General features: G+C 42.0%; 1 protein-coding gene across 1 annotated transcript in view; it reads right to left on the bottom strand.

Moving 5' to 3' along the window:
• The window catches only part of rbl1 (retinoblastoma-like 1 (p107)), a 55979-nt gene that overhangs the window by 16907 nt on the left and 11677 nt on the right, over positions 1–27395 (bottom strand). The window contains exons 5-16 of the mRNA XM_080183562.1: positions 25916–26076; positions 24763–24827; positions 20235–20421; positions 19641–19807; positions 17904–18016; positions 16290–16393; positions 16050–16187; positions 12602–12766; positions 9913–10048; positions 7485–7751; positions 7116–7327; positions 4424–4600 (exon numbers count right to left, since the gene is read on the bottom strand). Coding sequence (XP_080039688.1) covers positions 4424–4600; positions 7116–7327; positions 7485–7751; positions 9913–10048; positions 12602–12766; positions 16050–16187; positions 16290–16393; positions 17904–18016; positions 19641–19807; positions 20235–20421; positions 24763–24827; positions 25916–26076 — 1892 coding nt within the window. The remainder of the gene's footprint in view (positions 1–4423; positions 4601–7115; positions 7328–7484; positions 7752–9912; positions 10049–12601; positions 12767–16049; positions 16188–16289; positions 16394–17903; positions 18017–19640; positions 19808–20234; positions 20422–24762; positions 24828–25915; positions 26077–27395) is intronic.

Consider the following 27395-nt stretch of genomic DNA (forward strand, 5'->3'; position numbering starts at 1 on the left):
TATCTTTGTATCTCAAACTGTCTTCACAAAACAAAATGGTATCGCCTCCCACCAGATCTTACCAAAATCACAAGTGTTGTATGGCCTATGATCATAAAACATTATTACCTCAGGAATAAGTGTTTTCCTTTAAGCTTTGTATTCCAATGTTTTCAGATTGCTCCAAATTTCAATGAAATTATTCACATTTACATGCTAAAATTTTTTTTGCTTCATTCTCTCCCTCACTGGGGTACAGTTTCTTGAGGCCCCACTAGTACCACTATTGATACCTAAAGTTCGATGCTGGCTGAGGATAGATCATCAGAATAAAGAGAGCAAAGAAAACCTTGTTTCTGTGTGTAACTACTGCCCATACATTGATAATTTAGTGGGAATCATATTCGCTGTGATTGAGGGCTTTAGCCTTGGTTAACAACACCTTTAGTAACCCAGAGATGTTGCATACTTTCCCAAAAGCAATTAAATACCATGGAACCACTGTCAATTGTCAGAAGAAAACACAGTGGGCAGTCATTTTCTATAAGCAGATATATATCAATAAATTTTCCTCATTTGCATCTTTAGTAAAGTGGGACAGAAGGACATTGATGGGTTAGCATAAAAAAGCTTGAAAATTAGAAGACTGATCACATAACCCAACCACCTGTAGAACTATCAATTAGATTGCTAAAACTGCCAAAAAAAGGACAGCCATATTTAAAACATATTTCTGAGAAAGATCTTCAACCCTGCAAGCCCACTAATTTTGTAGACGCTGAGACTCAGGGGTGATCATAGCGGGGGTTTATACAACAACAGTGGGAAAGGTGTGAATACCTGTCAGGGTTTCCACAGGCTGTTCACTCTCTTGCGTGCATGATTGGGGACACCATCCATGCCATGATAGTTTGAGTGAGTGGGCAGGAACCTGGCAGATGGATTATAACGCTGGCAAATGTGAGGTTATCCACTTTGGTAGAAGTGATAGTAGGATGGAATATTATTTAAATGGTGAAAAGTTGCAGCATGCTGCTGTGCAGAGGGACCTGGGGGTCCTTGCGCACGAATCGCAAAAACTCAGTCTGCAGGTGCAGCAGGTGATCAAGAAGGCACATAAGAACATAAGAAATAGCAGGGCATCTAGCCCTTCGAGCCTGCCCCGCCATTCAATAAGATCATGGCTGATCTGTCATGGCTCAGTTCCACATTCCCGCCCTCTCCCCATAACCCTTAATCCCCTCTCTTATCAAAAACCCATCAACCCGCGTCTTAAAAATATTTAGCGAGGCAGCCTCCACCACTTCAATGGGCAGAGAATTCCAGAGATTCACCAGCCTTTGAGTGAAGAAGTTCCTCCTCAACTCCGTTCTAAACCACCCCCCCTTTATCTTGAGGCTGTGCCCCCTAGTCCTACTATCCTTTCTGAGTGCGAAGAGTCTCTCCACCTCTATCCTATCCATCCCATTCATCATCTTATACGCCTCAATGAGATCTCCCCTCATTCTTCTAAACTCTAACGAGTACAAGCCTAATTTATTCAGCCTCTCCTCATAGCTCAACCCCCTCAACTCTGGTATCAGCCTAGTAAACCTCCTCTGCACTCCCTCTAAGGCCAAAATATCCTTGCGTAAGTACGGTGCCCAAAACTGCACACAGTACTCCAGCTGCGGCCTCACCAATGCCCTATACAGCCACAGCAAGACTTCCCCCCCTTTTATATTCAATCCCCCTCGCTATGAAGGCTAGCATCCCATTCGCCTTCCTGACCACCTGCTAGCTGGGTTTTTGCGACTCATGCACAAGTGAATGGAATGTTGGCCTTTATAGCGAGGGGGATAGAATATAAAAGCAGGGAGGTTTTGCTGCAACTGTACAGGGTACAGATAGGGTTGAGGTAGAGAGATTCTTTCCACTTAGAAAGGAAGCCAGATCTAGAGGGCACAGCCTCAAAATAAGGGGGGGACAGTTTAGAACAGAGTTGAGGAGGAACTTCTTCTCTGAGGGTGGTGAATCTCTGGAAGTCTCTGCCCATTGAAGTGGTGGAGGCTACCTCGTTGAATATGTTTAAGTCACGGGTAGATAGATTTCTGATAGATAAGGGAATTAAGGGCTATGGGGAGCAGGCGGGAAAGTGGAACTGATCCACTTCAGATCAGCCATGACCTTGTTGAATGGCGGGGCAGGCTCGAAGGGCTAGATGGCCTACTCCTGCTCCCATTTCTTACGTTCTTATGAACAATCCCATCTTTCTGGATTATGAGCAATGGCCTCCTCCGCTGAGAATAGCGAACTTACATGCAGGAGGCGCACACTGCACTCCAAAGTATCGTGTAAACCTTGAGCAGTGTTGCTTACAATCTTGAGATCATGACTACATTTGAGGACATGGAAATGGAGCCCATGAAAGGGGTGCCAGTGACTGAAGTGCAGGGATGGATGATGAACATGGACTGGGCTCTTCATAAGCTGGTGACAATATGATGGCATGCCACTGCACATCACTAGGGCAAGCACGGGGAGGAGACCGGCTCTAGTCTAGTGGCAGAATGGGAGCTTCAACAGTTCAACTTCTCTTTGCTGTGCTAGGTTGGGCTGTGCTAGGTTGGGCAGAGTACAGCAAACCACCATGAAATGAGGCCCATGAGGGTGGATTTGGAAGGCTTCCCTGAGAGCAATCTAAACAACTAAAGCTCATTTTCAGTAATCCAACTGTCAGCCCTGTACTATGAATCACCTGCCTCAGCACTGAAGTGAGCAGCCAAGTTCTCAGTGGATACTTATGACCCAGGATCCTTCCACAAAGGCTTTCTGGTGCACTGAATGATTAAAATATCTGGGACTAAGAAAGAAACTACCCATGTAGCTAGCGTGACTCTTTCATTCTTAGTCCCAGATGTTTTAAAGAGGAACTTAGCTGGATCCTTTTTGCAGTGGTCGCAATGATCTGCACATTGAGGGAACGGAATTTCTTCTTGTTGATAAAGGGACCCTCTCTACTGTAAAGGTGCCTCGATGGGCATATGTGCAGCACATGACCCCTCCCCGCAAAGACAATGGCCCCTTGGCCTGAATTGTATTATTGGTCTCGAACCTTGTACGGCAAACTTCAGCAGATTGTGAGATCCCACGAATGATCACAACTGATCCTTAGAACGACTCTGTTGTGAAAATGGTCAACTTCACCATCAGAGGCAATGGGTGCCCACCACATCCCAGTGACCGTAACTCCTCCTTTAGCATGTCACATGGGTTAGCAACCACCTATCTTGACAGATGATGTCTTCAGAGGTATTGATGGTCCAAAAGCTCTAAACTGAGCCATTGTTGTAGATCTTGTTTGTTGGGTATTATCATCTTATCATCTAATATCATCATGTTATCATCTTGGAGCATTTGTCTGCCTTAATGCATCCTTCACATGCACATTCCAGCACAGCACCATTTTGCTCACACACCTCTGCCCACTTCAGCTCGTTGCCATGTGGCTGCTGAAGTTCCTCACTCAATCCCTTGATTGGAGGAGCCAACCTCTTGAGTGCAGGTCATCAAATTCCGTCTGTCAACCCCTTTTCCATGCCTTCCCTCACTGGAAGGGTTCTTGCTTTGAGAAGAAAGCTTCTAGTTACTGGCTTTCACAGCAGTTCTTCTTTAAATGGAAGCCATGAGCTTCACATTTCTCTACACTTCTTACTGGTCGTCAATTAGAGGCAATAATCTCTGGTGAGTTGCAAAGTCTTTTACAAAATTGCAGCAACTGTACTAGCATCACCATTAATGGCTCCCTTAACAACTTCAACTGCCAGCCAGCGGGCTACCATTTCTGCTCCCCGGACAGTCTTGGGAAATTTGACCAGTGCCTGGCAACTGACCTGACAATTTCTCTCACTATTTTCCCAGATGCCCCTCACCAATCCAACATCCAAGGAGTTGGAAAAATTCTGCCCTTTGTCTCTGACTCACTGGTTCAGCTTCATGTTGAAAATCTTTCTAAGATAACAAATGAAAAGTCATTCCACCATGTCATCACGAAGTTTTGAAAGAAACCCAAGTATTAAACAACAAGATTCAAAGAAAACAATGTTTTGGTGCACTCCATTTCATTTTTAAATTGACACCCTTTTTAAAAAATGGAATAGGTTGGAAAATGAAATAGTACAGCCAAAGGCAAATATAAGCTTTGTCTGGATAGTGAAAGAAACAATATTTTTCACTGTACACTAATACATGTAACAATAACAAATCAAATCAAAAACATAACAGGATGGATGGCTGAGCAACTGGTCTATGGTGACTGCATGGAACAAATCACTTGAGTACCAACAGCCAAGACAAATATTTTCCAAAGCCTCAGATAAACTCCAACAATATTGGTTCAACTATTGATTAGTTCAGCATTTCAGCAAGAGGACAGCTATACAAGTTGGAAAGGCAAAGACTGTACCTTTGCCATTATGTAGACAGCACAGAGGAGGAGTTGATCAAGGTGTCTGTCTGTCATCAGATCTGTGCAATGCACCAAAGAATACTCAAAGCAAGTCCAGATCTTCCTACGAAGTTCTGCAGACACATCCAGTTTTAGGCACAAGTCACGCAGACGGACACTGGCCAGATGGTATACCTAAAAGGAAAACATGCTTATACTTCTATACATTAGAAAAATGAGAAATGAAAGAAGAGAAACAGAAAAATCCGTCCCTGCAAAAACAATACTGATATGAAGGCTGTCAGTCAGGAAGACCGTAAAACACTTTAGAAAGCAATTTTCAGTATTCCAGCAACCATTGCACTCTGGGGTAGAGAATTCCATGGATTCCTGACCTTTCGAGCAAAATAATTCCTCCTCATTTCTGTTTTAAATCTGTCATCCATTACCCTAAAACTATGACCTCTTGTTCTAGAAGGTCCAACAATTTAGCTCAGTAAGATTCAAACCAAAATGCATGTTGTTTTAATTTGTTTCGTCCATTAAGAAATAATTCCAAAAATGACAAATATTTACTCCAAAACATGTGCCAGATATCTTCGTGGAATGTGTACTGTCATATTATTAATTGGATTTGAGGTGTTGAGCAATTACTTCCTAGATTCAAATGTACATATACAATCAAATTATGTTGCAAATATAGTTTAATTTTGTCAAGATACTGACACATTCTGAACAATATCTCAGTAAGTGACTGCCAATTCTGCATGCAGCAGTATTAGCCTGGTTAATAGAATCAATTCCATTCTCCGATGGGTAGCCAGGTATGTTTGTATCTCATGAAATGGTAAAATGTTGACAGAACACAGCTGAACTGTAAGCATCTGAAAATAGAAAGAACAGGCTAAAGTAGGACAGTACTGCACACCAGGGTTTCAATTTTGTGATCCTGCAATCCTGGTGGGACTGCTGACTCAAAAGCAGAGTGGCGAATTGATGGGGCCATGACACTGAAGCCATGATATTCAGACCTACTCTCTCTCCAGCCAGGCTTACTGTTTCCAGCAAGAAGTCAAGAAATTAATTTGTATGTGTGTCAGCTTGGTTCAGTGGGAGCTCAGAAATCATAAGGATCAAATTCCAATGAGAAACATCCACTCTACATCTAGCCTGTCAATCCCCTTAAACATCTTATAAACCTCAATCAGATTTCCTCTCATCCCTCTGAGTATAGGCCTAAACTGCTCAACCTCCCTCCATAAGTCCTTCAGCCCTGGAATCAATCCAGTGAACCTCCTCTAATGCATTTACATCCTTCCTCAAGTGAGGGCACCCAAACTGTGTGCAGCATTCCAGATGCGCTGACACTGATGCCCTATACAGTTGCAAAAGAACTTCCCTACTTCTGTATTCTATTCCATTAGCAGTAAACTTAAAATTCGGTTTGTCTTCCCTATTACCTGCTGCATCTGCATACTAACTTTCTGCAATTTGTGCAAAGACACCCAGATGTTTTTGCATCAAAGCATTTTGAAGAAGCCTTTTTATTCCTCTAACCAATATGGATAACCTCACACTTACCCATATTAAATTCCACCTGCCAAATTTTGGCCCATTTGTCTAACCTATCCATATCTTCTTGTAAATTTCTCATTTCAACTTGTTTTCCACTTATTTTAGTGTCATCTGCAAATGTGGCTGTAGTACATTCTATCCCTGCATTCCAGTCATTAATATAGATTGTAAACAGTTGGGGCCCAAGGACTGAACCCAGTGGCACCCCATTAATTATAGCTTGCCAACCAGGAAAGGACCCATTTATCAACGCTCTTTGCTTTCTGTCAGTTAGCCCATCCTCTATGCAAGCGAATATATTACTCCCAACACCATGAGATCTTACTTTGTGTATTAAGCTTTTGTGCGGCATCTTATCAAATTATAGAATCTCTACAGTGTAGGAGGCAGCCATTTGGCCCATCAAGCCTGCACCGACAACAATTCCAACCAGGCCCTACCCTATAACCCCACGTATTTACCCTTCTGGAAGTCCTGATACATTACATCAACAGGACTCCCATTAGCCACTTTGCCTCCACTAATTTGTTAGAGTTCTTCAAAGAACTCTAACAAATTAGTCAATTTATCAAAAGGTCATATTGACATGATGACAACTGCTCCTGGTCTCGTACATCCTTGTGGCAATGAAGTACCCTGACACTGAACTCTCCAACAGACTCATGGAAAGTGTATTCCAGAAACCCCCGAGTGGCCAACAACAACTTGCATTCATATAGCACCATTAATGCATAAAACGCTCCAGTGCAATAGACAGAAGTATTTGGACACAACAATAATCCGTACAGTGTAACCTTGCGTATTGGGATAGATGGGGGAAGAGGGTGGGTGGAGATGGTGAAGTTAGTAAGCTGAAGACTGTAAAAGGTACATAAACAGTTCTTCAATACACACCCAATGGCTCTCTGGACCTCAGCTGCACTTTCTTCCACTTGCATCTGCCATCACAGGGTTATCCTGGGTGAAAGCCTGTGGTACAGGAGCATCCAGGCACAAATAACAGTTTAGGACTAGAAATTCAGGGGCACCTAGGCAGATTCATGCTCCAATCCAGTGCTGGTGATCTGGAAACCCACTTATCTAGAATCCCATCAGTATAGTAAATAGCATTGGATTTGAGTGCTTGGAAACTCACCTTTCTGAAGAATAATGCCAGTGAGCCAGTCTTCTTTGGTTTATTGACTGGAGATTCCTGCATTGCTCCAATTTCCATTTGTTTGGGAGATGAATTGAGTAAAGTCTGGGCAGAGAGGGGGACTTGAACAGTTTCTTCTACAACGTGTGCTTGCTGGGATACATTCATTTGGACTGGGATAAAGGTGATCCCCACAGTCTCACTTGCAATTCCTGAAAAATAAATATTAAACAAAATTCCACTTCAATAGCAGGGTCACCGAGGAAGCTTCCATTATAAACAGAATAATTTGAAATGGTGCACTCAAGAGCCTGATGATGTGCTCAAAATTACCCTTCAACGAGAAAAAGTGCAGACACACAAACTAACCTTGCACAGGTATAGTTAGCATTTGGCCATTGGTTGCTGTTGGTATGGTTACTACAGTCTGCCCAGGAGAGAGGGTAATGTTTTCATTGGCTATACTTTGAATAATCCTCAGACCAGCTGACTGAGTGACATTGATCTTATTCTGTGCAATATTGACATGAGTATCCATTGAATTGTCATCGCCAAAGAGTCTTCTTTTAGCACTTCCCGCAGAGGGAGAGGTGAACCGATCGTGGACAGATAGCGGTGACGCCGGAGGAGGAATATCTGTAAGAATTTGAATTGGCAAAAAATAAGCAATGATATTCAAACCATTAATGTCTCCCCAGCCCCTACCAAGGTCACATGTCAGACATCAGTTCTGCCTACAGATGCTTGCAGTTTTCGGTTCACTTTTAAAAAAAGACAGATGCTTCTAATGCTGCACTGAGGAGACTTAGGTGTACTCAGGCAAGGAACATAAAATTCATGCACAAGCGCAGGAGGCAATTAGGAAGGCAAATGGTATGTTAGCCTTTACTGCAAAGACTTGAGTAGAAGAATAAGGAATTTTTGCCACAATTGCAGAGGTTCATGGCAAGGCCACACCTGTAGTACAATATGCAGCCCTGGTCGCTCAATTTAGGGAACTGCATTAATTGTATTGGGGACGGTACAGCAAAGGTTCACTGATTGATCCATGGATAAGGGGATGATCCAATGATGAGAGACATAGTAAACTGGGTTTATAATCTTTGGCGTTTAGAAGAATGAGAGAGGATTTCATTGAAACATAAAGCATTGTAGGAACAGAAGTAGACCATTTGGCCTGTTGAACTTGCTCTGCCATTCAACACAATCATGGCTGATCTTGGGCTTCAACTCAACTTTCTTGCCTGATCCTCATATCTCTCAATTCCCAAAAATTTGTCTACCCGATTCTTAAATGTATTCAACGATGAAGCATCCACAACACTGTGGTAGAGAATTCCCGAGATTCATAGCCTTATAGGTGAAGTAACTTTTCCTCACCTCAGTTCTAAATGAAGCTAGATTTGCCAGGTTCCAGTGGATGTGTATATGAGATGGAGTGCTGCTAGGAGGCAGGAACAGGACAGTCCTCCTGAAACTGGTCCTGAAATGCAAAACTCCTTAACAAAGCCAAGAATAACCTGTACCATACCATCAACGCATGAGGTAAATATTCTTCACCGAGAAACCATTTTAAACTGAGGTTTGGTTAAATATTTGTGGCTTGTGTAATTTTTTTTTACCTTGAGAAGTTAAAACCTTTGGTAGTCAACAATAATAATTGTCCAATGCTTGCACCTCTAAGAAGTATATTTTTTAATCGTGACATTTAAAGTTACACCAATATTTTAGAAGCAACTACAAGGCTAACCATTATAGGTCAAAAGGCAGTAAACACAGCTGCTACCTGCCTACCATTTGCAACCACAGATCAGATGGAATCTAGTTATACTCCATTAAATTCATTAACAAAATATGTTGATTAAGCATCTGAACCTACAACACCAACAATTTACATTCGTACTCCACAATTAACAGACAAAAACATCCTAATATACTTCAAAGGTGCAAAGAAAAACAATTGTAGTGTGAAAAAAAGATGCCAGTTGGAATGAACAAAAGCTGGTTCAGAAAGGTGGGGTTTGAGAAAGGCCTTAATGGAGGAGGTTTAAACCAAGAGGCAGAGAAATGTACAAAGTGAATTGAAGAACATGGGGCCAAGGCACCTAAAACCACCCCCTCCCCCTGCCCCCCACCCACACACACACACACAATGGTGAAATAAAGAGAGAGAGAATACACATGGGGGCTGCCAAGAATAGATCTCAGACAAGTAGTCTGACAGCAGGGTGTATGGATAACCCTGTGTGGTGGTGAAGAGATACAGCCAGATGTCATTAGCTTAGATATGGAATCTAACCCCTATGGATGCTGTCATTAATTTAGCTGAGGAAGAAGAACCAAGCAAGGATAGATTCCCCCAGTCTCCTGGAATGATGAGGCAAAGATTGGAAAGAAGCAACTGAACAAAGAACAAAGAAAATGACAGCACAGGAACAGACCTCCACGCCTGCACCGATCATGATGTCTGACTGAACTAAAATCCCCTGGTCGAGATGTTGTGGCAACAATCTGAGGGGCTAAAGCAGACACGAGCAAAGCCACTGAGCTGAAAAATAGAGGAGATGCACTGATAGAGGATGGTGTGATCAACCACGTCAAAGACTGCAGGGTCAGTCACAAACAATGGTTGAAATGGGTACGAATCTAGAAAGAAAGATCATCTTCAATGACGGGACAGGAAAGAGAGACTGACATTACATATTGGTTTTCATGTCACATGGGTTGAATATGTTTTTACTTGAGCTAGAACTAATGACAGCAGTTTTGAAAGATAGTGCCTGAGGTGCAAACTTACCACGTTTGTTACTGAACGTCCCAGCAATGTCTGTCCGGACTTCCTTTACCCGAGGGTGTATTATAGGAGACATTGGCATCATTGGCAGGTAGGTGGGACCTCCATTACCAGTTTCAAAATTGGAAGGAAAGGTCACCTGCAAACATAATTATTAATTTTATTTGTGTCACAAGTAAGCTTACATTAATATTGCAATGAAGTTACCGTGAAAATCCCTTAATCACCACACTCCAGCGCCTGTCTGGATACAGTGAGGGAGAATTTAGAACGGCCATTGCACCTAACCAGTGTGTTTTTTGGACTGTGGGAGGAAACTGGAGCACCCAGAGGAAACCCATGCAAACACCGGAGAACATGCGAACTCCACACAGTGGAGTTTCACTCAGAGGGTGGTGGGTGAGTGGAATCAGCTGCCGTCGGTGGTGCTGGAGGCGAACTCATTGGGGTCTTTTAAGAGACTTCTGGATGAGTACATGGGATTTAATGGGATTGAGGGTTATAGGTAGGCCTAGTAGGTAGGGATATGATCAGTGCAACTTGTGGGCCGAAGGGCCTGTTTGTGCTGTGGTTTTTCTATGTTCTATGTGACCTAAGTCAAGAATCGAACCAGGATCCCTGGTACTGTGAGGCAGCAGTGCAAACCATTGTGCCACCATGACGTTAACTAGTTTAAGGATTCCTCTTGATAATCAATGATTATTAAATGAAATAATGCATTTCCACTCTATGTCATAATTGCAACATAATTCAAAACTCTGAACAGGGAGAAAGGAGGGAGAGACAAAGATAGAAACAAATAACAACAGTGCAAGAGGTAAAACTAGAACGCAGATAAGCAAGGGCAAAAAACAAATGGGGCCATTATGCAAAAGATAGGAAGATACAAGTTGAAAGGTTTTTGTCTTAATGCACAGAGCATTCGCAATAAAGTAGATAAATTACCTACACAAATATATACTACGAGTTATGATATAGTTGCAATTATAGATGTGACTGCAGAGTTACCAAGGATGGGAACAGAACATCCAGGGGTATCCACTATTTAGGAAGGGAAAGAAAGTGGTTAGCATTGTTGACAAATGAGGAAATCAATGCAACAGTGAGGAAGGACATTGGCTCAGAAAACCGTGATCTGGAACCTGTGTAGGTGGAGAAAAGAAACACCAAAAGGGCAAAAAATGTTGTTGGGGCTTGTTTATAAGGCCCCAAACAGTAGCAGAGATGTAAGAGACAAGAAATCAGAGATGCCTGCTATAAGGGAACAACTGCAATCATGGGTGATTTTAATTTACACACAGGTTGGGCAAACTATATTATCAATGGTATAATGGAAGAGTTGTTAAGTGTGTATGTGATGATTTTTTTGGACCAATACATTAAGCATGAAACCAGAGAAAAGGCTACTCTAGTCCGGGTACTATGCAATGTGAAAGGATTAATTAACAATCTTGTGTGGATTCTTAGGGGGAAGAATGACAATAGTATAATAACATTCTTCATTAAGATGGAGAGTGAAGTGGTCGAATCTAAAACTAAGGCCCTGAATCTAAATAAAGGAAGTTATGAGGCATGAATTGGGGAATCTTACTAAAGGGGTTGATGGTGGGTAGGCAATAGATCACACATTTAAGGGAAATGTGCATGAATTACAATAATTATTCATTTCTGTCTGGCACAAAAATAACAGGAAAGATGGCTCAACCATGGATTACAGAAGAAATTAGGGATAACATTAAACTCAAAGAGGTGACAAACAAAATTGCCAGAAAAAGCTAAACTGTGGGAGGAAACCTTAATCAACTTCACAGTCATCCATAATTAATACTAAAGTTAGATGCTTTATCTATTAGGCTGCGTCACTGAGTCATAGTAGCACAGAAAGAAGTCATTTGGGCTGTCTGTAGGTCAAGCCAGTCAGTCTCATTCGCTCGCTCTACACCTTTGGTCCTATTTTCCTCAAATGTGCATCTAATTTTCTTTCAAATTCATTGATCACCTCTGATTCCACAGATCTTGTTGGTAGCGAGTTCCAGGTCATTACATTTGCTGTATAAGAAATAATTCCTCCATCATCCCCTCCATCTAGTACATCCTCTTTGCTTCTCTGCATTGAACTCCAACTGTCATGCCCCTGCCCATCTAACTATTCCATCTGGAGCTTACTAACCTCACGGTTAATGAGAATTTTGTCAAGTTTTCTGTCAATTACAGAATAATAATGATACTCCTTATATAGAATAACAGAGCAATACAGCATGGAAACAGGTCCTTCAGCCCAACTGGTCCTTGCTGACCATGCTTACATCCGAGTTTAGGTTGTTTATAACAATTGAAAAAGGGTATTGGATCCAAAACTGTTCTTTGGGAAACATGTTATAAACTACACCCTCAAAACCACTATATTTTGCTTCCAACTGTTGAGTGAATTTGTATTCAACCTCCCACTTTATCCTTAATTCCATATGCTTCCACATCTTAATAAACCTTAATCACTTTTCATTCTTATGAAAATGTAAAATTTACACAGTGGAGTGTCAATGTCAGTAAGTGCAGACAAGTAAAACTGGCTGATCACTTGGCCACACAGCCTGTGCTCCAGAAAGTTACAGAACTTCGTCCTATGTCACAATGATCATTATAAATCAATGAATATACACCACTTAAAACAGTGTCATATATCAGCACTCACCTCCTCACACGTTGGAACCTTACTATCTGCTCCAACTAAAGCTTTCCAAAGAGCTGAGTCATAGCTCCAAGCTCGACTTTCCAAAATCTGCTCTTCAATATTGTTGAGGTGTTTCACCATATCACGGGAAAGACCTTCCTCTGCCCGAATCAACACCTCGATCACCTAATGGAACAGTTATCACCATAATTAATGTCACTTCACCAGCTTTTATAAAACCCAGTTTCCAAGGCATGGTATTCTTTCTAAAACCATGAATTACCATTTGACTCTATAGAACATAGAACATTACAGCGCAGAACAGGCCCTTCGGCCCACCATGTTGCGCCGACCAGTTAAAAAGCAATGACCCTCTAACCTAAACCAATCCCTTTCCATCCATAAACCTATCCACGGATCTCTTAAACGCCCCCAAACTAGGCGCATTTACAACTGCAGCAGGCAGGGCATTCCAATCCCTCACCACCCTCTGGGTAAAGAACCTACCTCTGACATCCGTCCTATAACTACCATCCCTTAATTTAAAGCTATGCCCCCTCGTGCTAGCTTTCTCCATCCAAGGAAAAAGGCTACCACTGTCCACCCTATCTAAACCTCTAATCATCTTATATGTTTCAATAAGGTCCCCTCGCAGCCGCCTTCTTTCTAACGAAAACAACCTCAAATCCCTCAGTCTCTCCTCATAGGACCTCCCCTCCATACCAGGCAACATCCTGGTAAACCTCCTCTGCTCCCTCTCCAAAGCCTCCACATCCTTCCTATAATGTGGGGACCAGAACTGCACACAATACTCCAAGTGCGGCCGCACCAGAGTTTTGTACAGTTGCAACATGACGCTGCGGCTCCTAAATTCAATCCCCCTACCAATAAACGCCAAGACACCGTATGCCTTCTTAACAACCTTATCTACTTGATTCCCAACTTTCAGGGATCTATGTACACATGCACCTAGATCCCTTTGTTCATCCACACTATTCAGAGTCCTACCGTTAGCCCTATACTCTACACATCTGTTATTCCTGCCAAAGTGAATTACCTCGCACTTTTCCTCATTAAACTCCATCTGCCACCCCTCGGCCCAGCTCTGCAACTTGTCCAAGTCTCCCTGTAAACTATGACACCCCTCCTCACTATCTACCACACCTCTGACTTTGGTGTCATCAGCAAATTTACTTATCCACCCAACTATACCCTCATCCAGATCATTTATAAAAATTACAAACAGCAGTGGCCCCAAAACAGATCCCTGAGGCACACCACTTGTAACAGAACTCCATGACGAATACTTATCATCAACCACCACCCTCTGTCTCCTATCTGCTAGCCAATTCCTGATCCAATTACCTAAATCACCCTCAATCCCATACATCTGCATTTTCTGCAGAAGCCTTCCATGGTGAACCTTATCAAACGCCTTACTAAAGTCTATATATACCACAATAGTAAACGGTCCACCAGGATTAAATGTTTCCAGCTTCTTTAGAACTACTCAACTATTTTTCTTGTAAAGTGTTGTCTCTTCCAGGAACAGAAGCCACAAGAGCTTGCCATCTGACTTACAATGCAGGTAAACTCTTTCCAGGTCAAGTGCAAGAAGATACCAAACTAAACTGCTCCTCTCCATTCTCCACTTTGAAACTGTTGGAACTGGAATCAAAGTGCAAGTACACAGCCTGTTGTTATGAAATGAGCCGATAGAATTTGAAGAGCTTTAGCAGACAGCCAATTTTCTTCAGAACGTTGTAAAGTCCTGCCCTGCTGACGGTATCAAATACTTTAAAGTGACCTACAAAAGTAGAGGTATATCCTATTCCCAATACTACTTCTGCAACTGGCACATGACTAATGTAGATGAGCAAACACTGTATTACCGGATATACTTGGTTTGCAAGATCTTTTCAGCTTGACCCAAATGATGCTAAGGAATATGCTCTACAGGAATGTGTTATGTATGATAGGAATAGGGTACGACATTCAATTTTGAGACCCTATTCAAATTGACACATTTGAGTCCCAATATCAAGTGTGGGCCTGCTATACAGTACAGGCCTGGTTTTAACTCCAGCTGTGCTCAGTAGTGAGGTTACCTGGGCGGCTTCTTCTCTGTCCTCTCATGCTCATGCCACATTTAGCCAAGGATCGTGATTATGTAAATCAGGACCTGACATGCTTAGATAACAAGGGACCTCACTGCCTTTGGCTGCTTTTCCTTGCCACCTGCTCAGGCAAGCAGGTTAAAAATAAGACTGAGGGATTCTACAGCCTCCAGGGCAGCTATGTAACTCAGTATTTTAAATGCTTTCTTATGTGGGAAGGATTAAAAATCGCCCTTCTCCTCTCACCAACATATGACTTTAGCAGAGCAACATCCTCCTGAATCAGTGATATGTAACTTTCTGCTGCCAACCAATTCTATGGCCTCCCTGGGACATTGAATACAGGAGTTGGGACATCTTGTTGAAGTTGTACAAGACATTGGTATGGCTGCCCTTGAAATACTGTGTACAGTTCTGGTCACCCTATATAGAAAAGATATCATTAAATTAGAAAGTGTGCAGAGAAGATTTACTGGGATACTACCAGGATTTGATGGTTTTGAGTTATAAGGAGAGGCTGGGTAGATTGGGACTTTTCTTCTCCTGAAGCGCAGGAGGCTTAGTAGTGATCTTACAGTGGTCTATAAAATAGATCAGCCAGATAGTCAACATCTTTTCCCAAAGATAGGGGAGTCTAAAATTAGAGGCATATGGTTAAGGTGCGATGGAGAGATGCAAAGGGGCAATTTTTTCACACAGAGGGTGGTGTCTGGAATGAGCTGCTAGAGGTAGTAGTAGAGGTGGGTACAATTTGGTCTTTTAGCAAGCATTTAGATAGTTACATGGATAAGATGAGTATAGAGAAATATGGGCCAAATGTGGGCATTTGGGACTAGCTTAACGGTTAAAAACTGGGTGGTATGAACAAGTTGCGCTGAAGGGCCTGTTTCCAGGCTGTAAATCATTATGACTCTATGCCCTGAAACATTAACTCTGGTTCTCTCTCCAGATGTTGCCAGACTTGCGGAGTATTTTGCTTTACATAAAAAATTCTTGTTATTTTTTGCGTAACTCCTCCATCTTCATTTAAGTGTGTGATGGCAAATTAGATTACATGGAAGTCTGCAGAAAGAACTCAAATTCAATGCCATCGCTTGGTTCACTGGTGGTCCATGACGGAAGTAATAAATACCAAGGTTGTGGAGAGAATGGAGTTAAAAATTAAACAAAGCCAAAATATGACGGAGTAATAGTGACACAGGAGTAGGATAAATTAAACAAACACCGATCGACATGTCAGATGGATCATCGTAAAGAAGTGGGAGCAAGAACTCTGACGGTTCAAAGATCTGAAGTTGGCAGAATAAACACCTTAAGTACATCTATCTTAGGATCATAAATATTTGACCTACCTTGTAGAAGTAAAAGGGGCTAAGATTCAGGATGTCAATAATCCATGGGAAGGTCCGTTGGGAACTATAGGAGGACAGAACTATCTCCAGGCAGCAAGCCATCAGAGATCGATGGAAAATATCTTGCTCCAGTAACACCTAGCAAATTAAAAATAATTTAAATTACAACAGTTCTCACAAATTACTGAAGTACAGAATAGTAGTTGATCTCCAACATGCAAAGTTGTTCCAGCTACTCACAGTCATGTCTTTTCCATGGTTTCGACGGCTTTCCTGCATCATCACTGTCTCCAGGATTTTCCAATACAAAATTTCAGCAAGCCGCAACCTTTTGATGGCAAAATCTGTTTCAAATGATCCAACATAAGATTTCCGTAAATTCCTCTAGTTTTATTGGGAGAACATGGTCACAGTATGCTATCATTGTATGCTATCAGAATATTATGGGATGAGAAACATTTAAATTAATAGCTAAGCAGCAATGAATAATATCTGGACAATTATTTAATAGAAGTAGGAAGAAAGTTATTTAGGATTATATGATACCATATCATAGCCAAACATCTCAAAACACTTCAGATAATTCCTTTCTTCTGATATGGCAATTGCTGATGTACTATGTACTTTTCAGTCGGTTTCTGGCTGGTGCAGGCATCATACAGGGAGTAGGCACTGAACAATGTATGTCCTGTGATTTCCTGGACTGGTCTCTATTGGCAAGATACCAGACTTTTCCTGTCATATGGTGCTTTTGAATCTGGGTGCAATTCTGTGCTATCACCAAGAGAACTGCCTACTCTGAAACTGACCATGGGATTCTTTTATAAATTCAATTTTTGTTATTATTTATTATTATTACGTTAGTTCTAGGAATTAAAACATTTTATATTTCAGGTACCTAGTACCTGTATTAAAAACTGATTCAGATCAGGGACAGCACCAGAAACAAAATATTGAAGATGTTGGAAATTTGAAATAAAAACAGAAAAAGGAACTCAAATTGTCATGATTACTTAAATGCAATTAGAGTTTGTAGTACAGGAGGATATCATTCAGGCTATGGCCTAGTGGTATTACTGATAGACAATTAACCAGAAACTCAGCCAACATTCTGGGGATCCAGGTTTGAATCCCACCATGGCAGATGATGAAATTTGAATTTAATAACAACAAAACGGAATTAACAATCTACTGATGACCATGAAACCATTGTCAATTGTTGGAAAAACTCATCCCGTTCACTGATGTTCTTTAGAAAAGGAAGTGTGGCGTTCTTACCAGGTCTGGCCTACATGTGACGTCAGATCCACAGCAATATGGGTTGACTCTCAACTGCCTCGGGCAATAAATGCTGGTCAGCCAGCAATGCCCACGTCCCACAAATAAATAAAGAAAGTCCAACAGGTCCATGCCAGTGTTTACAATCCACATGAGCCTCCTCTTGTGGGGTAATCTAGAACTAAGGGGTACACTTTAATAACATGGAGGTTTCCCATTTAAGACAGAGGTGGGATGGTCATATGGAATTTCACTGTTATCCAGCGAGATTTGTATCCTTGACAGACCAAAGCTTTTGGAGTTTTAAATCGACTTATGTTCAAGCTGTAATGAGGAGATCTGCCTTCCAAGTAGGCAGACTTGGAGTGATGTTAAGCAATTATACCTTTGCTTATCATACAGTACGAGAACCATTTTGTAACTAGTTTACAAGCAGCGCTGATAGTGGTTTCAAGGCTTGTACATTGTGGATGGTGTGTGGTACAATTGTACTCAGTAGAGGAAAAGCGGTACAAATTTATTCCTCTTTGACTGAAGGCAGAATATCAAAGCTGTCGGTTTTGCTGAGATTCTCACCTATATGAGAACCGGCTTGGTTTGCCATAGGCTGGGTATAGCACTGGCAGAAAGTCTCGCCCATCTCTTTCATCCTTGCCATAATAGCTTCAACTGGGTTCCGCGAACAGGAGCTGAAACCAACGAATAAAGTTTATAACTGTAAACTGGAGAACTTGGAAATAAAAGATTCTGTATTTACTCTTCCTGCTCTGAATCCTTGTGAAGGTTCCCATCCCCCTGCCATATTAGTTTAAATGTTCCTCAACCACTCTTGCAAGGATTTTTCCCCCAACTGCCCCCCAAAACATCAGTCCCATTCCTGACCAGGTGTAACTAACCTGTCCAGTTTGTAAAGGTCACACCTCACAAATGGTCCCAATGCCTCTGGAAACTGAGACCCTCCCCATCACAGCATCTTTTCAGCCACATATTCATCCTACGTATCCTGCTGTTTCTACTCTGACTAGCACGTGGCACAGGTAGTAATCCTGAGTTCACTACCTTTGATGCCCTACTTTTCAGCTTGCTTCTTAGATCCCTAAATTCTGCTTTTAGGACCTCATCCATTTTTTTAACCCGTCACTTGTACGAAAGTGTACTACAATTGCTGGCTGTTTGCCCTCCCTTTTCAGGATATCCTGCAGTTGCTCCAAGACATCCTTGACCATTTCAAGTCTACATATATTGGACCTATGTCAGCTAAGATAAGAGCCACACCAGGGAATGACCAGAAGCTACATAGTTAGGATTTGAAAGTGCAGCTCTAAATGATTTTGGGCATAGCTTTTCCCAGGGATGGATAGAGATGGGCGGTGAGCAATACAAGGAATTGATTAGAGATTGAAACTATGGCAATGGTGTAGCAATGTGAGATGGCAAGGTTAAGGGGGTGAGTGTGAACACACGTCAGGAGTGTTTATATGGGGGAAAAGATTTTGTGAGGATAAACTCAAGCTGAGAAATGGTATGATGAGATGTAATTTGAAATCACTGAGGATAGAAAGTGCAGAGGCTGAGAGGAAAGCAGTGAAGGAACCTTGGTGCAAAAATTTCAGACCTTGGAGGGCTTACAAAGTGAACATTTTGAAAGAAAGGTGCAGGGGTGGAGTAAGATCAAATGCTCCAAAGAGAAGGAAGTGTGACAAGATGTGATGGGTCTTGGTGGGTGAGCAGTGGAAGATGGCGCAAGGAGGGGAAGTTTCATTAAAGAGGAAGATGTCATCATCCCTCAGCCAATTTTCAATTAATCATCCATGGACAGCAGGGCCTTGCCTATGAATGGATATTGTGGAGGGAGATACATGGAGGGGAGCTAAGAGGTGATCTACTGGAACAGTCATTATCAGCATTTGGGACAGGAAAATGATTAGCAAAGTTAACCCCCAGTGGGCGCAATTAAAGGAAGGTCAACAAGAAAGTGGGATTTTGGGTTAGTACTCTTTAAACAGCCAGCACTAGCGCCTTGGTGAGGCCATCGAAGGATATCAAGGAAGGCTCAGAGTCGCTGCAGGCTTATCTAACAGGGTTCCAAGCTTGGAATATTATTCAGAAACTGACTATTACAGTAGTTTGACGCTGACTTTCCTCAGTGTTCTTTCCTCTCTAACTCTGGGAAAGTACTAGACTCTACATGGCAACTTCTAATAGCTGAGATCATTAAATCAAAAATGGAGGAAAACAGAATGCACCTTGTCTGTATGTAATTTGGTGACAAATTCACAAAGCCACTAATACTGTGAAAGATGCTTTGCTCACTTGAAAATCTGCAGCAGATGTTCACTGGGAGTGTTCTTTAATCCCATTACCATGGATTGTAAACGACTCACACTCTGTGTGGCTGAGGATACTGGTGTCACAACGGATTCTTTCTCTTTCAGATACCGCCTTCCTGTCAATGGTGTTGAAGGTGCTAAAGACTTTGTCTGGGAAAACATCACAACGGAAGTTTTAAATATTTAATCTACCTCACCTAATGAACTTGGATATATGCTAATTCTGAAAACAATATCTCAAAGCATCAGCCCAAAGGTTATAGCTGGAATTGAGGCTTTGTGACTTGAACCTCAGATGCTTACAAGCAGATATGGGGCTCAGTTTAACATCCCATTCATCTTATTCACCAATGCTGGACTCTTTCAGTAATACACTGAAATGATTGCCTAGATTATAAGATCACATTTTTGGAGTTGGACATGAAGTTCCAGCTCAGAGCATTATTAGAAAGTCGAGATCAAGAAGAGAAAGGACAGACCAGTGGTGACTAGCTAGGAACAAAGGAAGGTTGAGGATATCAGCAACCATAAACCAGGACGGTGCAGACAATTACTGTGCATTAAAACGGTGAATTACTTTTTCAAAGTGCTGCTGCAGGTTGCACTCTACTTGCATTCTTGCCGATAGTTTGCCAACTGGAATGCCTGTTGTAGATTTTCGAGGTGTCCCAATTTCCTCATCAGCATCTTCTCCCAGAAATATCCGCTCGTCAAAATCCCCCACTGTCAGAACATACTCCTCATATTCTTTGTTTATTGCTTTGCTGCACCAAATAAGAATATTAAAAATAATCAGCACATAAAGAGACTGCACTCATTTCGAAGTAGCACCTTATTTAGAAGGGAGAAAGAGATGCAAAATGGGGAGAAGAATGGACATTCCTTGTCTTGAGTTTGAATTCTAGCTTAAAAGAACGTAACATAAATCTCTCACAGCTGGAATGATGTTACATAAAATGCATTTGGGATAGCATCAACCCGGTTCCTACGAGTCTGAAAGCACACTCACCAATCTGTCTTGACAGCTGACAGCTTGTGCAAGGAAGCAAAAAAAAACTGTACAGTGGGAAAGTACTCATCAATGTGAGATAACCTGTGTGCCTGACAGTGCTACACCTAAAGGTATTGGAAGCCCTAAGTAGAACATTCTCGCACTCCAGATAGCCTTAACTTTCATCAGCACAAAATGTACCTCTTAAAATGTGCTAAGAATTTCAGTGATGGTTCAGCAGCTTTATTCAGCGATTGCTGTGTCATACAAACCAAGGCCCAGATACAATGTTCAATCTCTGCTGAGTTACTGATCTTAATCAGGTAGTGGCATTACCATTAACACCGATTCTTCAGACTATACTGAGATACATCAACTTGCCATTCCTCTCATGATTGTGAGGACTGATGGTGCAGAGTGTCACCCATTTTGCCCACATTACAACAAATGCACATCTCTATATGAAGCATTTCAAACAAACATTGATAACACACTACATGTCACTGTTGTTTATATGCATACATGGTGTTAAAAATCCTCTTGCTGCACATTTCCTGTCCAGAAACTTCAATTCTGTTATCATGCAATATTTTATTCGTACATGTTATCTTTCTACATTTAAAGCATTGCAGCCAGAGATTAAGTCCTCATTAACATGCCTACTTAAAGGTAAAAATATTTTGGTCTGTCCACTCTACTGGTGCTGCATGGCACACATCATTGTCACCTCAGCAAGTGGTTTACCCCAGGGTCAAATCCTGGGAAGTACACCAGAGGTCACAGATTGACAAGTTTAACACATCATCTTTATTTCTTATTTCCTGCCTCCCTTCTCTGATAGTTTATTCACAATTGGCAGTGCTCCTAAATCCCCAGGTGAGGCAGCAGTTCACCATCAGAAGAGCTTTAGACCCACATTCCACAACTTGAGAACCGAGCAGTTTGGAAGATCATAAAATACTTCCCTCGCTGATATGAAGTGAGTGATTGCAGATTGAACAGCACGTCATTTGCCCAACATTTTTAAAACGATCGAACATGGGAATACAGCTTGGTTCAGCCAAAGTCAGACTAAGTGCATAAAAAAAGGAACCAACCACCTTAAGCTGAGGAGGGGGGAGGGAAAATAGGGCCTGTGCGATTTTTAAACCTGAAACTCTATCATGGGTTTGGTAACAAAGTTAGAATATTGCAGATGCACGACACATTGTGCAAACAGTGTTTAGATGTTCATTCAACATGTTAATATGCTCTTGGCCGAACCAAAAGTCCACTTCCATAGGCAAGCTCCCTTGGGGCAAAATGTGATATTGAACAGGAGATGAACTGAAACAATGCTGATGAACCCACTTATTGTTATCAGATCACACACTGAAGGTAGGCAGATCTATAGCTGTATTGGTGAGAAATTTAGACAGTGCAATACAACACTCTAAAGTCAAGTTACAGCAAAATAGGCAAACCCATCAGATGGGATCTTTAGCATGAAATTGTATTTGCAAGATAAATACCAACTAAATTTGCCACAGAAAGCCAAGCTTTGCCTAAGTTTAATCCAAGTTCCTCTTCAGTTAATATTGCTCCTTATTATGTATGTAGAGAGAATGGACCCAATGTTTCGAATCTGGATGACCCTTCTTCTGAGCTAAGGGCAAAGAGTGGGGCAGCACAGTGCCACAGTGTCAGGGACCTGGGTTTGATTCCTAACTTGGGTCACTGTCTGTGTGGAGTCTACACGTTCTCCATGTCTCTGCGCAGATTTCCTCCCACAGTCCAAAAGAGGTGCATTGGCCATGCCAAATTCTCTCTGTGTACACAAACAGGCACTGAAGTGTGGCGACTAGGGGATTTTCACAGTAACTTCATCGTAGTGTTAACACAAGCCTACTTGTGACAGTAAAGTTGGTGGATAGTGATTCTTTAAATGCAGAGGCTGCTGGGGTGAAAATTGAGGACAAGGGGGACCCTACCCTGGTTTTGGGAGGGAGCAGAAGGGTTGAGAACAGTGGCCCGGGGGATGGTTGAGAGCCTTACAACCAGTGCGTGGAAAACTAGGACCGAGGAAGAAGGAAGACATATCTGTGGCGTTATTCTGGAATGTAGCATCATCAGAACAGATGCAGCGGAGGCAAAGGAACTGAGAGAATGGGATGCTGTCCTTACAGGATGTGGGGTGTGAAGAGTTGTGGTCATGGGCGTTGTGGGTTTGTAATGGAGACTGGTGGATAGTTTATTTCCAGAAATGGAGACAGAGGTCAAGGACGGGAACAGAAGCGTCAGAAATGGGCCATGTGAAGGTGATAGAGGGATGGAAATTGGAAGCAAATTTTTCAAGGTCCAGATGAGAGCATGAAGCAGCACTGAAATAACAGTCAATGTACCGATAAAGAAGTTGTGGGAGGGGGCCGGAGTAGGGTATTTCTCTCCTCCATTTTTCCACTCATACGTTCCAGTCACACATTCTGATCTCTTAATGGACACCTTAAGCACTCTCTCAGCTGTTTATCCTCATTTATATTCCCTTTGTCCTCTTACAGTCCCTACCTTCAGAGCATAAATATTCTGATTCTCTTTGCCCTGAGAGGGGTCATCCAGACGCGAAACACTGGCTATATTCACTCTCCACAGATGCAGTCAGGCCTGAGATTTTCCAGCATTTTCTCTTTTTGTTTCAGATTCCAGCATCCACAATATTTGTTTTTAGAACATAGAACATTACAGCGCAGTAGAGGCCCTTCATCCCTCAATGTTGCACCGACCTGTGAAACCAATCTAAAGCCCATCTAACCTACACTATTCCAATATCATCTGTATGTTTATCCAATGACCATTTAAATGTCCTTAATGTTGGCAAATGCACTACTGTTACAGACAGGGCAGTACACGCTCTTACTACTCTGTCCTATATCTATCGCCCCTCAATTTAAAGCTATGTTCGCTCGTGCTAGCCATCTCGATTCGAGGAAAAAGGCTCTCACTGTCCACTCTATCTAATCCTCTGATCATCTTATATGCCTCTATTAAATCACCTCTTAACCTTCTTCTCTCTAATGAAAACAGCCTCAAGTCCCTCAGCCCATCCCACCATATCAGGCAACATCGTGGTGAATCTCCTCTGCACCCTTTCCAATGCTTCCACACCCTTCCTATAATGCGGTGACCAGAACTGTGCACAATACTCCCAAGTGTGACCACACCAGAGTTTTGTACAGCTGCAGCATGACTTCATGGCTCCTAAACTCTATCCCTCTACCAGTAAAAGCTAACACACCGTACGCCTTCTTAACAACGCTATCAACCTGGGTGCCAACTTTCAGGGATCTATGCACATGGACACCAAGATCTCTCTGCTCATCCACATTACCAAGTAACTTACCATTAGCCCAGTACTCTGTATTCCTGTTACTTCTTCCAAAGTGAATCACTTCACACTTTTCCACATTAAACTCCATTTGCTACCTCTCAGCCCAGCTCTGCAGCTTATCTATGTCCCCCGTAACCTGCAACATCCTTCCACACTGTCCACAACTCCACCAACTTTAGTGTCATCTGCAAACTTACTAACCCATCCTTCTACGCCCTCATCCAGGTCATTTATAAAAATGACAAACAGCAGTGGCCCCAAAACAAGTCCTTGCAGTACACCACTAGTAACTGAACTCCAGGATGAACATTTCCCATCAATCACCACCCTCTGTCTTCTCACAGCTAGCCAATTTCTGATCCAAACTGCTAAATCACCCTCAATCCCATGCCTCCATATCTTCAGAGATAGCTTACCGTAGGGGACCTTATCAAAAGTTTACTTAAATCCATGTACACCATACCAACTGCTTTACCCTCATCCATCTTTTTGGTCACTTTCTCAAAGAACTCAAAGTTTGTGAGGTACAACCTACCCTTCACAAAACTGTGCTGACTATCCCTAATCAAATTATTCCATATCCTATTTTGTTTAGATCTTTATCGTGTCAGCTGCAAATTGTGCCAACTATTCCTAAATCCAGATTGTTACGTATAGAGAAGAGCAACAGTTCGAACACAGACCCCTCGGCACACCACTCTTTACATCTCAGTCCGCTAAATATTTATAAGCAACAAACTTTAAACTCACTTGTTGTCTGTAAAATTGTTGATATCCAGAAGTCCTATGAGGAGCTCACTGTTTCCTTTTAGAATCTGAAATTAAAACCTCAATGTCAGAGGTCATAAGACTGATTCAAAGTTTATTGTAAGGGTGCACACTCCTGATAACTGTGCTACTGAAACTGAAATTAAATCCCGGTTTTCTTCTTAGTAGCTGATGTCAATAATTAGGTATACTATTGAAAATTGCCCCAGCATCCCAGGTTAAAAAGGAAAATGGGGAGGGGCTGAATAAATAGGAAACCCATGAAAACAAATAGAGGCCAACTGTTATCCAAAAAGCCACAGCCATTTATCACCTGCACAAAGATCAGTATGCCAGCAAATGGCTTCCCATATTCAAATAAAATTACAACATTATGGGCATTTTGGAAATGATACAGAGGGACAGGTAAATAAACACAAAAGGGACAGACACTTGAGCTGTAGGGGGTATTTAAAATGGAGAAAAGAAATGGCACAGGCATTCTCTTGAAATATTTGAGGTATAGATAAAATAATCCATTATAAATTGTCAGACAAAGATGAGGTGTGGCATTGTGTAATGTCACAGGACTTGTAATTCAGAGGCCCAAGCTAACACTGTAGGGCCATGAGCTCAAATCGTAGCACCACAGCTGGCGACATTTAAATTGAATTAATGAAATCTGGAACTGAAACTAATCTCAGTAGTAGTGACTTGTTCATCTTTTAGGAAAAGAAATCTGCCTGGCCTGGTCCACACGTGATTCCAGATACAAAATAATGTGTTGATGCCTAATCACTCTGAAATGGCCATTCAGATCAAGGACATTTACAGATGTAACATCCAATATCTATGAAAGAACTAAAAACTAACACTCAGAACATTGAATAAATAGTTCACTTAATTACAAGTAGCAGTAGTACAACGACCATGAAGGCCAATAGTATCAGAAAATGCAAGATGGAGCACCCAGCTTTTATTTTGGATGAGAGAATCAGTTATGGGCATAAAATTCGAAGTACAGTATGGTATGTTTCAAATTGTCAGACGAGGCTTTTTTCTGGTTTTACATGCACTTAAACAGTCCTGAATCTAAATGTTAGCACTGAAGTGAATGTGTAGCAATAGTACTTGTTTCACTAACAGCTTGGCTTACCTTTCTCTCAAACAGCCTCTTAATGTAAGGTTTCCAGTAGTGCTCCTTGATGCCTTTTGCTTCAACTGTGAGCCCATCATGCAATTCACATAGTTTGTCAATGATACATGGAGGTTGCAATGGGGGCTTATAATCCTGACTGCTAAACTCTGGTGGCAAACCTGCAAAGGCACAAATATAACACACTTTAGAAAATGTAACTTATCCAGAAAGTCAGTCTGTTTCAAAATGAAACCTACTTCAAAATTTATCAGAACAAAAAAAGCAATCAGTTGACAAACAGAACTGATGAAGAATGAAATATAGGAATTGGTGTAGGCCAGTTAGATCCTTGAACATGTTCCATCATTCTGTCAGTTTGTGGTGCATTTGTATTACAACTCCATTCAGCCGCCATTTCCCCATACCCCTTGAAAAATTTACAGGAGAGTTCTAGCTTTCAGAAAGTTGTATCTTCTTAGTCTTTCATGGGATGTGAGCATCACTGGCAAGGTTAACCATCTTTACCTACCTTGAGGTGATGGTGTGCATATGAAACAATGCTTCTGAATTTGCTCTTAAAATGCTCGCTCTAACTTTAACTGAAAAGTCTCTACATATCGATCCTATTGATTCCCTTTATAGTTTTACACACCTCAATTAGATCATGCCTCAAGCAACACAGCCAGCATTCATAATTTAACTAATTAATTTAATAATTTAATTAATATAATTTAACAGGGGTTAGTACTGCTGCCTCACAGCGACAGGAACCCGGGTTCGATGCCCGGCTTGGGTCACTGTCTGTGTGGAATTTGCACGTTCTCCCTGTCTGCATGGGTTTCCTTCGGCTTCTCAGGCTTCCCCCCACAATCCAAAGATGTGTGGGTTAGGTGCATTGGCCCTGCCAAATTGACCCTGGGTTGCAGGATTGGCAGGGTAAATGTGCAGGGTCGTGGGGATGGGGCTTGGGTGGGATTATTGCCAGTGCAGGCTCAATGGGCTGAATGGCCTCCTTCTGCACAATAGGCATTCAAAAAACTCTTAAGTCATTGTAACATAAGAAATAGGAGCAGGAGTAGGCCATCTAGCCCCTCGAGCCTGCCCCGCCATTCAATAAGATCACGGCTGATCTGTCGTGTCTCAGTTCCACATTCCCGCCCTCTCCCCATAACCCTTAATCCCCTTGCCTATCAAAAACCCATCAACCCCCGTCTTAAAAATATTTAGCGAGGCAGCCTCCACCACTTCAACGGGCAGAGAATTCCAGAGATTCACCACCCTCTGAGTGAAGAAGTTCCTCCTCAACTCCGTTCTAAACCCCCCCCCCCCCCCCCCCCCCCTTATCTTGAGGCTGTGCCCTTTAGTCCTACTGTCCTTTCTGAGCGGGAAGAGCCTCTCCACCTCTATCCTATCCATCCCATTCATCATCTTATATGTCTCAATGAGATCTCCCCTCATTCTTCTAAACTCTAACGAGTACAAGCCTAGTTTATTCAGC

The sequence above is a fragment of the Carcharhinus amblyrhynchos genome, unplaced genomic scaffold (assembly GCF_965287045.1).
Source record: "Carcharhinus amblyrhynchos unplaced genomic scaffold, sCarAmb.v2.hapA chromosome_332, whole genome shotgun sequence".
In the NCBI taxonomy this organism is placed as follows: Eukaryota; Metazoa; Chordata; class Chondrichthyes; order Carcharhiniformes; family Carcharhinidae; genus Carcharhinus; species Carcharhinus amblyrhynchos.